This window comes from Platalea leucorodia (genome assembly GCF_965183815.1).
Source record: "Platalea leucorodia genome assembly, chromosome: 10".
In the NCBI taxonomy this organism is placed as follows: domain Eukaryota; kingdom Metazoa; phylum Chordata; class Aves; order Pelecaniformes; family Threskiornithidae; genus Platalea; species Platalea leucorodia.
The window spans coordinates 24,042,214-24,053,707 of record NC_138832.1 but is presented as its reverse complement, the minus strand read 5'-3'; the positions used below and the strand labels follow the sequence as shown (position 1 = coordinate 24,053,707).

At 49.6% G+C, this 11,494-nt stretch overlaps 1 protein-coding gene across 1 annotated transcript; it reads right to left on the bottom strand.

Annotated features, from left to right (window-relative positions):
• Positions 1-2,032: 2,032 nt before the first annotated feature.
• LOC309595728 (glutamine amidotransferase-like class 1 domain-containing protein 3, mitochondrial) lies at positions 2,033-6,962 on the bottom strand (the record flags this gene model as incomplete). Its single annotated transcript, XM_082322993.1, has 4 exons — positions 2,033-2,225; positions 3,574-3,775; positions 4,557-4,728; positions 6,855-6,962. The coding sequence occupies 4 exons, from the start codon at positions 6,960-6,962 to the stop codon at positions 2,033-2,035; spliced, it is 675 nt and encodes a 224-aa protein (XP_082179119.1).
• Between the last annotated feature and the right edge of the window lie 4,532 nt (positions 6,963-11,494).

The window sequence follows — 11,494 nt, the reverse complement described above, 5'->3', positions numbered from 1 at the left end:
AAAACTGTGCAGCTCTGAGGCCTGCTCTCCCACGGATTTGTGTTTCCGTCCTAATTAAATGCTAATTCAGCCTGAACGTTACTCGTGGTTGGGCTACTCGCTGCAGTTCTCTGTAGGGGATTGTCGAAGGACCGAGGGAACAGTGGACTTTTTGTGCTAGCAAACGTTTCCCTCCCCTTCCTGGTGGCTCCTGACCCCAAACTGGCCGGTCCTTTACGTCCCGGAGGCTTTCACACCTTTGCAAAAGGTGTAGGAAGGTGGCCAACGGGGTGAAAATCAGCGGAAAAAAGTAACACAGGAAGGAGTGACTGGATAAGCTACATTTTCATTAGAAACCTGGGTAGAATTGCTGTATTACGCTACTCTGGGCCGTTCTGTCGCTGCCAGATGCGTTTGAACCCCTCCTTGCAGCACGACTGCGGCATGGGGGTAAATCCCTGCCCGCCCTGGCCGCCAGTGTAGCCCCAAAGGATCTTCCCGCGTTGGTGAGAGCGCACAAACAGGCCGGTGTTTTGAAAAGGATATAAAAAGCCTGAAGAGTTTGCTGAGAAGAGCCTCAGAAAATAGTTGCTGGCTTAGAAAACATGTGTAACACCGAGAGAATTAAACAGCTCAGTCTGTAAGGATTACATGATACTATCTCTACAATAAGAACCTATATAAGAAGAACATAGCAGCTACCATCTAAAAAGCTCTTGAACCTAGTGGAGGCAAACCTGTCAGCATCCAGGGGCTGGAAGTAAGCTCTTCAAGAGAGAAATAAAGCACGGCTTATCTTAACTGTCGTCGACTGTGAGAACGAGCTATCAAACGCTACGGCACTGTCTTCAGGTCAAGACTGAATCCTCTCAGCAGCCTTGCTTCAGCCCGGTGTAAGTCGCTGTGCTCTTTACAGCGCCTGCAGAGTGGCCAGATTACAGGGACAAGTGGTTCCCTCCGGCCTTAAAAACCCGTGCCTGGCCGGTACCCGAACAACCGTGCCTGATACTGGGTTATTTTTAGTGCTGTCTGCTTGCCAGGCGTTGCTATCGCCCAGCCAGCTCGCAGCTTGCCGTTCAGGTTTCAGCCAGATGGGTATCTATCTTCTCTGTCCCTGTTGCAATGCAGAGTTGTTGCTTCCAGGTTGTTTCTAGGAATTTTCCTGGAGATGGGAAGGGACTGGAAATCGCACTGCTTTCTCGGGGATGCCGAGACCTCACCCTGGCCTCTTTCTGCCTAGGAGCAGTAGGGAAGGCTGCTCCGTGCTATCATAGCAGGTCTCCTGTTCATACAAAGGAAGAATTTAACCTCTTCCCGTTAGACCTGGATGCTACCATTGGTTTGATTCTGCTTTCACCCATGTCATATTCGTGCCCAAGTCTGGGTTCTGACAAATCCTAGCAAAACAAGTGGGGTTTGTCGCTGGTGACTTCTTCCTGTGCCTTTTTCCCCACTCACTGGCCAACCAGTGGCACTAAAAGCGTCTCCTAATCCGGAGTAAAAGGCAAAAACGAAAGCAGAATTCAGCTCATGTAAAAAGTGTCAGGTTTTATTCAGTAGCAGAACCACGTTCCTTCTTTTTGCCACTAATTCCTCTGTTCTGTGAGGTACACGGGGAGCTGTGAAGTACTGGCAAAGATGGATGCGTAAGGAATCTCGGAAAGGGACCGGTTCCCGTTGACACGATACGCACACGTCAGGTCAGCCCAGTCAGGGCTGACGGGACCCAGGCAGCTCCTCAGCCACTCCGAACCAAAGACAGCGACTGTGTTTGAGCTGGGGAAACCTGGCGTCTGCACGCCAGCTTGCTGCGTGCCCGCGCTGCCCATTACTGCCGGGTTGCTGTCAGTAAGTGGCGTGTCCTTGGCAGAACACAACGCTTCCATTGCTCCGGAGTTCTCCCTCCTCAGCAGCCCCAGTGGGCCGGTGGGGAGGAAGAACTCGGTCGGAGCGGCAGTTTGCCTGTTGACCTGTGGGTGTAAAAGGGGAAGAACCTTATCCGAGGCTGAGCGCCCGCACTCCAGAGGAGGTGGATTCTGTGGCTTTGTGGCGTTCAGGCAAGCCTGACCACTTCTGCGACCATTTTTCCGATGCCGTCGTAGATCTCGTGAATGGGGGCATTGCACATGAAGGCGCTGGTGGTCACCAGCTTGTTCTTCACATCCACGTGAATTTCAGTGACGTGTTTGTTCACATGCTTGCAACCAAGCTCCTTCATGGTCTCAGCAGTCTTCGCGTAAGGCCATCTACAAGAAGAAAAGAGAATAAACCCTGTGTGGGGAAGCCGTCATTACCCAGAGTGATTTGACGAAGGCCTAGAGTGAGAAGTCTGTTGATTACAGAGATGGATGGTCCCTGCAGAAACCCTGCTCCATAGGATCCAAATCTTTCCCTGTCAGAGGAGTTCCTCCAAGGCTGTAGAACCAGGAGAACCTCCAGATTACAGTGAGTTAAAATCTGAAGTAAAGCCAAAATAAGACCTTGATGTTCCACTATAGATGTTGCACTACTTAACTCTGCCCACTCCAGACTTTGTGCTTAGATTTTTTTTTTTTTTTCCACCAGCTTCCTACAAGTGACATTACTTCCTAGCCCTTCCTAGCAGGAGCCATCACAGTTCCTGCCCTGCCATTGGGAGAGTTCAGTCACAGCTTTTCCGTATGAGTTAGGACAGTTTAACTCCCTCCCTCTCTTTGCACCACCAAGTCTTGTGCAGCCATCCTGTTCCTACCTAGGATCTGCTTAACTTTATGAGTCAGTGGTCTGGTGTCTTTCCTACCTTGGGACCAAGAGGTGCATGAGACAGGGAGGCAAATACAAGATTGTATTTAAAATAAAGTGTCTTATTTTAAGCCGAGTTGTGGAAAGAAGTATACAAAACTACAAACAAATCCGCTGGTACGGTGTGCCCCTGATCTGCTGACAAATAACAAAACGATGCTTCCAGGTACTTGAAGAGTTTCAGCTTTGAAGTTTTAACTCTTAGGTCTTCAAAAGGGCCCCGGTTACTGAGAGCTTCACTCCCGAGCAGCAGCCACAGCAGAGCCTGAGCGTGAAGCGGCGTCCGCCTGAGGTCAGAGCGTAACTGCAGGGGGGCTTTTGCCCCGTCTTGGAAGGAAAGGAGCTCCCGTGCCCTCCCGCTCCCTGTTTGCTCACCGAGCCCTCGGGCGTCCTCCCTCTCCGCTCTCGGGCAGGGGCAGGGCAGAGTCCTCCTTTCCAGACACCTGAACGCCATCCTGACTCAAAATGTGATTTATTCCTTTGCGATTCTTACAGCCTCTTGTACCCCCGTTAGAGAAAACGGGGAAAAGTAAAATCAGATTTCTAATTTTAACACAAAACATACATGTAGGAATATGTAAGTGACAAGGGGTACATCAAAAATGCTGATTATTTAATTTATCAGCCAATGTTAATTTAATAAATGCATGACGTGGATCATTCGTTCTGAGAAATAACGTTCAACTCATCACGAGACTTCAGATATCCGGGCAGGATAGCTGAGAGAGCGTGCTACGTACACTGGGGAGGCATTGCTGATTCTGTGATGTTCGTGGTGTGATCTCGTAGAGCACGCCGAGGTGACTTACTTACTTCTCACACTCTGTGTCATGGCCCACGGTCAGCTCGCAACCTGGGAAGATTTTGGCTGCCAGCACCGGGGAAATGCAGCACAGGCCAATGGGCTTTTTGGCAGCGTGGAATGCCTTCAGGACGTCCTCCACCTCTTTGGAGATGATGCAGTTCTTGCCTTGGGTGGCCCAAGTACTCAGGTTTTTAGCCACTCCAAAGCCACCTGAGAAAAGAGAAAGAGATTAGGGTGGAAGATTAGTACTCCAGGGCAGGATTTTTTCAGGTATTACTTAGCAGAATGCTAAAATGGATTTGCTGGGTGGCAGCATTTGTCCAATGTTGATAAAAGAATTAAAAGCAGACAAGCTGAGCCTTTGTGAGCTGACTGCCAGGAGATGAGACATCAAAGCTCCTTTCTCGCTTGCAGACAGAACTGAAGCGGAGGGGTACCACTGCTCTGTTGGGTGCCGTGTTCCACCCGTGAGCTCTTTTCTGAATTATGGTGGAACATGCTGACCAGTCTTCACTTATCTCTTAATCCTTGCTCCCGGCCTAATCCATCCCCACTGAAATCCCACGGTCCTATTTTCGCTAAAGGTGAATTGCCAGACTGATCAAGCTTTCCGCTTTTGCGTCACCCCCTCTCTGTCCCAGCCTCTTCTTCTCCTGGTAAGGAGGCAGGCATGTTGGTGAGGGAGGGGATAGTTTTACAACCAGTAAAAAAAAACCTCAGTAGATGGTACAGAGGAGAATTCAGCTGGCCGTTATCTGCCCTCTCCTCTTGGGATAAGCTTCTGCATTGCCATGCTCTCTTTTAATGTCAGTCCAAGCTAGCATGCTGGTGCCAGCACAGATGGAGGATGTCTGTCCTTCCAGGCCCTGCTTCCAGCCTGTCTTCTTCCCCAGTGGCTCTGCCCAGTTCCTCTCCAGCCCATGACTCCCACACCATTCGAGGCTCATGGCATATCTAAGCTGTTCCCCAGACTTCGGGCGTGCAGACCTACCTGGTATGATTAGGGCATCCAGCCCCTTGACATCCAGCTTAGCTAGGTCCTTGATGCTGCCTCTGGCTATTCTGGCGCTTTCAACCAGCACGTTGCGCTTCTCCTGGGTCGGCTGTCCTTTCACGTGGTCCACCACATGCATCTGGTCAACATCAGGAGCATAAACCTCTGCCTGGGGAGGGAGGGGAAGGGTCTGTTATCCTTCGGTCGTGTACCCTAAGCATGTTAAAGATCATAGGTAGTGAATGACAATGCTTGAGTTACTTTGTTAGGGAAGAACTTTGCTGGAGAATGCAGTGACCTTCAGGCTCACCTGTACCTGATACTGGCATCAGGAAGGTTATTGCCACAGGGAGGAGAAAGAAAGAAAGGTCTCTTGTAGCTTCTGCACAGGAACACTTACCCCGACCTTAAAGGAATGAGGAGGGTGTTAGGTGAAAGCAAAGAAGCTAGCCCACACTGCTTGCTTTGGGGCCTGAAGTGCTGGAGAGGGAGCAGTGACTCCTTTCCTTCCTAGGAAAACGAGGTGTCCCAAGAGCCATTGGTGGAGCCATTTCTTACAGGTTTCCATCTGCATCCCAAGCAACCACCTTCACTGGGGCAGCCCCCGCCCTGCCCCACTGCCCCCCCAAGCCAGTCACCCATGGCTGCTGGCCACCCAGCAAGCCCCTGCCAAACCACATGCCTCCCTCAAAGACAGGACTTGGAGTTTCTTCTCCCCAGCCACTCTTTTCCCAACGCCAGAGTATTTCTTTTTCTGGAAAATGCCTCCCCTTCCTTCAGAACTGTTTCAAGCTCACATGCAGTAATTAAGAGTGGGGGATGGCAAACAGATGGGCGATAGATTTTGGGACTGCACAGGTGTTGCAGTTCTGGGCCCCACCATTTAAGAAGGATGTGAAGGTGCTCAAAGGCGTCCAGAGGAGGGCAACAAAGCTGGTGACAGGGCTGGAAGGCATGGCCTCTGGGGAGTTTGTCTCCTTTGGAGCAAAGGAGGCTGAGGGGCGACCTCGTGGCTCTCCGCAGCTTCCTGAGGAGGGGACGTGGAAAGGGAGGTGCTGAGCTCCTCTCCCTGGGATCCAGGGACGGGACGCATGGGAATGGTTCAAAGCTGCGCCGGGGGAGGTTTGGACCGGACATTAGGAAGCATCTCTTGACTGAGAGGGTGGTCAAACACTGGAACAGCTTTCTGGAGAGGTGGTCGATGCCCCAAGAGCTCTTTGGACAATGCCCTTAATAACATGCTTAACTTGGTCAGCCCTGAATTGGCCAAGCAGTTGGAGTAAATGACCATTGCAGATCCCTTCCAACTGAAATAGTCTGTGCTATGCTGTGCTGTGCTACTCTTTGTTTCCTTAGGCAAGCAGAAGGCACTAAAAATAAAAGGAGGGAGTTGAAATAACGCCCGAGTTTCCTCCAGTAGAGGTCCCTGCCGATCAAGGGATGAGCGCAGGACGGTGCTCGGAGCCTGCCAGCTCCGGGTATGGCAGGAGGGAAGCGACGGCAGCAGCTCCAGGAGAGAAGAGGCAAAATTATAGGTTTGGACAAGTCTCATCTTTAAGCCAAACAGAGAAAGCTTTGGAATTGGGTGGGCTGACTCTGCAGCACAGGTACATCACCACTGTGCCTTTGTATTTAATAGAGCAATTCCGATTCCCGGGACAACGGCTCTGACCCGGATTTGGGGGTGGCTCAGAGCTGAGGGTAACCTTACACAGGGCTTCTCTCCCTCCTCTTCCAGTCTCGCAGAGTGGCTATCGTGACTAATGGCATATTAGAGCCTTTAGTGGGTCTTGAAGGTCGCCTTTTCTACCCCTATTCGAGTTCAACTCACAAGAACTTGTCTATTTTCAGTTCTAATCTTTGGGGGTTTAAAAAGATGAATTTCAACCAGCCAAGACCAATAGTTGTCTTTTAAACAGAAATACCAAAGCAGAAAAGAGGATGTGCAAGCCAAAAGGAATAGAGAATGCATTTAGGAAAGTTTGTTTCAGAGTTCGGGTACACTCAGCACAGAGCACCAAGCCAATCCTCTCGTCCAGCAACGCTGTGAGAGCAAAGCAGAGACCAGGGAGTTTTCCACGCTCGCTGCGGCAGCTCCTACAACGTGCCCTTTGCTTTGACTCTGGTCACTTATGCTTTGCAATTACCCCAGCAGCAAGGGGACGCTTGTGATTTGTCCCACAAGCTGCAAAGCCCCTTAGAGCCAAGTACCTTCTGCAAAAGAGCGAGATTGAAAAGCAGAGCAGGGCAAAAGGAGCCAGAGCTGGGGCAGGAGCCTGCCAGGGTGCCTCTTACCTCTGCCCCCTCCCTGCTGAGATGCACCAGCACAGCAGAAGACTCGTGGATCTCACTCCCGTCGTACACCCCACAGCCAGCCAGCACGACAGCCACTCTCTTTCCCATGGCCACAAGCAGAGCAGGAGGATTCCCGGGAGGATTTGGAGAGCCCCAAATTGCTGTGCATCTCTATTCACTGCCTGGAGTCTTTTATAGCACGATCCCTCCCCCAGGAGCAGGTGGGGCCAGGAGGGTTGGGCTGAATTTCTTACTGGCAAGAAGGTTTTATTTCCAGTGCCACAGGCAGGGCATGTAAATATTATTTATTTCCTCAACTGACTGCTCCCTTGCAGATCTTCTTCCCAGCACGTTGTCTCCAAAGCATCCCCAGCTGACAGGACCTGTTCAACAGAGCAGCTGTGTTTTTCCTTCTCAGCTGTCGATTTTCCATTCTATTTTAGCCTAAAGTACCAAAGTCATTGCACATACGATGGTATCAAAGGGAGCCTGCCCAGAGCAAGCATTCGAGCCAGTGCATTCCTCTGTGCCCCGTTTTTTAAGCCCTACACTGCATAGGCAGCCTCAGTCTTTTAACACCAAGATTTCCTTTTCTGACCTTAAATGTTCTTATCCTCATATCCCATCTCTCAAGAGCAGAGGTTTTGCACTCAGTTGTAGTTGTTTCCTGGCCTTTGGGTCCTGAGGTCAGGAATTAATAACTTGATTCTTCATCGACAGCACCATCTCCCCATTTGCCAGGAAAGCGGAACCAGGAATCGGCAGAGCCCTGGCCTCGTGGCAGCGAGATTCCCAGCGTGTGGTGGGGAAACTCTCTTGCTCGTGCAGGGTCTTGTTCTTCCTCATCCTGATGCGCTCCCACCTGAGATGGTTATGTACCTCTCTCTTTCAGCTTTGCGGTGTTGAAATACCCGTGGCCTGTTGAGGCTGTCTTGCCACTCTTCAGAGAACAAAAAACTTCATGCAACATGGCTAAAGAATGTTTTTCAGGGGTTATTTAGAAGAAATTTTGCTTGGTCTCTATCATATTTGGAAGAGAGATGGAGTGCATCCTGTGTATAATGAAATAGCGTTTTGGCAAGTTCGTTAGTGACAGCAGGCATGAGGAAGATACTCATTGCTAATGCATGTGACTTCATTTATTGCTTGCATCTCTCAGGACTAGTGATATCAGGCGTCGCGTACTCCTAGCTGCTACCTCTGCCAGTGGGAACAAAAAGCATGTGAGAAAGGACTTGCAGTCCAGCTAATCTAACACAGGCTTTTCCTTTCGGTTACTTTTATATACCCAGAACAGGAATTAAACTGTGAGATATGTGTGGAAAACACCCAAAGCCTTTTCACTGCTGTTTGGTTTGGTGTCTAAGGCATTCTAACTGTGGTTTAGAAATGCGTTCTTTCTCTTGCATGAAAAAGCAGCTGAATCATGCTGCAACTTGAACAGATGATAGTTTCTTCCTCCTTCAGCTGGTTCGAAAGCAATCCCGTTAATGATGGAACAAAGATAGCCAGAGGCTGATGATTTAAACAAACTTACTGCTTGCTGCAGACGATGTCATTGAGCTCTGCCTGTTGCAAACTGACCGAGCTGGTTCCCCTTACTGCTCTAATCGGTTAGGTGTAACTGGACAAACCAGACGTGTTCCAGTGCTGGCTTCCTCCTGTGATAACATCTATCTCAATAGACATATTGAACCTAATCTATCTGCAATAAACGTATTTTTGATAAATAATACTTTTCAGCTGAGTTATTCCATTCTGTGCGGGAATGTCTGCACACATTTATTACGGTAGAGACATTGGGCTTTAATATTAACACCTTGCTTTAATGTGCATTAGTATTCTAGTGAAGATGAGTGTGAAGGAACCCTGTTGCCTCAAAGCTCTTCTTGAAGCGTGAACGCAGTTAAAGATGACTGTCCTCTAATGCACTGAGGAGACCAGGAGGGTCTGGGAGCCGTTATAGGGATCCAGCTGGGCAGTGGAAGCGTGCCATCACGCTCCAGCTGGCTCAGAGGGCAGGGGGAGCAGGGGCCTTTGGCATTATCTGTGGACCCGACCGCCTGGGGTTGCTCTGGATGCTGCTACAGATCTAATGCCTCTTGGCTGATCCTGGAGGCTCGTTTCTGAGCTCCAGTCTGTGCAGCTCTACGTCCCATTTCCAACGGCTTTTTCCATCAAAGCTCCGTTGGCTCTCACAGAACCGTTCTCTGCCTAATTCCCACTTGACGTGTGACCCAACATGATCCCGAGGCCAGTGTCCACTGCTTTCTGCAGCCTCTCCTCAGGTGGTAAAGACCTTTATGCCCTGATCGCATATTCTCCATGGGAAGCAGTAGGAAGCTGTGAACAGGTCCTTGATGTTGCCGTTGGGATACAGCAGCGATGATGGCAATGATACTCACTCACCGCCTGCACAGTTCTCCAGGAAAGCCAGCAAGGCTCCTTTAGTTATCCTCACGCTGACGGTCTCCAGACTGCACGTTTGCATGGACACCTCGCTCCTGAAAACGACTTCGGAGGAGTTCGCTGTGAGCGTGCGCAGAGAGGCTGGGTTGGATAGGGTTAGATAGATGTGGAGTGACACATGGACAGAAGTCACCTTTAAGGGAATGGCGCTGAATCTGCCCTGGCTTTGCCCAGCACAGGACAGTGGTGCCAGGCATTCATAGCTGTGACAGGGACAAACAGCAGGACCATGGCCAGTGTTAGGAGAAATAACTGGTCCCCACGGAGCTCCTGGGCTTGCAAAGTGCTTGTTTGCTCCAGCAAGATGGATTCTTTAAAAAAACCTTAATTTTAACCAGTGTAATTTCCTCACTGGCAGTAGCAAAAAGGCAGTAATAGTAATAAACCCTCGGTGGTATTTTTCAAGTGTCTTTTTTAACAAGGGTTAATCAACAGTAAAATTAACAGGCCCCTGGAGGGAGCTACCAGCAGTCCGTGCTGACTCACCGACTGAAATTTATTGCAGCAAGGAACTCCTTTGCATTTCCTCCCGCATGCAGAAAGGAACACGAACAGAAGATGTTTGTAGGGAAAAGGGGTGGAGAGCAGGGAGGAACGCAGGCCAGTGGAGTTGCTTTGGTTATAAAGAGCTAGGGAGGAAAGAGAGGCAGCATTTCAGCCCGCATCTGGGTCTTCAGCGGACTCTGCGATGGCAGACAGAAAAGCTGAGTCACTGCATTCCTCCATAGGGCTCTTGGGCATTTCCGCAGGTAGGGACCGAGTCGTCTTGGCATGGGAAGATGGGGTTGGGACTAGCTGCCATGGACAACCCCCTTTCCAAAGGGGGCTAAAGAGTCTGTTTATTCTGAATCTTCTCTGCCTGGGTAAAGCTTTTAGATCCAGAGATCCCTGTGCCTGTTTCAGCAGCCAACAAAATATTTGTCTTGGCTTTAGAGTGCTGGCCTGAACTTTTGTACTCGATCCATTCTGGGTGGGAAGCAAATCAAAACATTTTGGTAGTCATTTTCATCAATGATCTTTATTTGGATGCACTTTCCTCTCTCTTCCTTTTCTAGCTGTTTTCCCTGCAGCTCTGTTGCTGTGTTCACTCCCTTTCATTTGCTCCTTCTTTGCGTTTCATCTTTCCGAGTGCTGCCCCGTTTCATTTTTAGGCTAGTTTTCTGTAGGCACAAGGCTTATGTGATCATCTGTAGAGCGTGCGTGCGTCTGTCTGCCTTTTGTGTAACTGGAATTGGAGAGCTGATTTTTGCCTTTATCTGACAACGGGGGAGCACTTTCAAACATGATTAAGTTCAAGTTTCTTAAAACTAGGCACCAGAGCCGGGACCGTGGACACAAACCACGTTACAACGCCCGCCCCTCAGCTCCTTAGGTTTCATTATTTTCAGATCTTGTACTGCTGGTTTTTTTTCTGTTCCCTGCTCTTGCCGCTCTGGTTCTCTCCTGGGTTTGGGGGCAAAGTTTACAAGCTCTCTCTTTTTTCCCACCTCCCTTGCACACAGGATCGCTCTTACTGGCAGTGCATTTCTACGGTTTCCCCAGGGCAGCCCCTCTGATCCCCAGCACAGCTCTAGGAGTCCTGCTGTTGATTTTATCGGCTCTTTTGGCGTATGCAGGTAAGACTCGGAGGATGGCCAGCTTCAAGGCCTCCCCCTTCTATAGCTTTGCATGTATTTGCTCTGCTTTGCCAACAGGTTTATACAAACCGTGGCAGCCTTGCCAGACCACTGATTCATTCTCCTGGAGGAGTATGTCAGCCCAGCAAATTTTTCCTATATAGGCAACCAAAGATATCAATGTTGGTTTTGAACAAATGCTTTACCAGGGTCTCTGAGAGTTTTAAGCAGACTGAATACATGATATCTCTAAAAACAGTTCCCAGGCTTTGTGAGAGTACTTTAGGCATCCATGGATTGAAACGGCATGTCGATGTGTAAATGCCAAGAGACCTACTTATCCGAGAGAAAAAGTCCCTGGCTATAACACAGTCCACACTTTTTAGGATGAATGCTGAGTTATTTCTCCTTTTTAACTCGGAGCAACGAGGACATGAAAATCCAAGATTTGATGCTGGATTTTTTTCCTCTACAAAGCAGACAGCCTGGGAGAGACACCACATATTTTAACCCATAAAATGTAGGTCCACCTCCAGTGGTGGCACAAAGGATTAG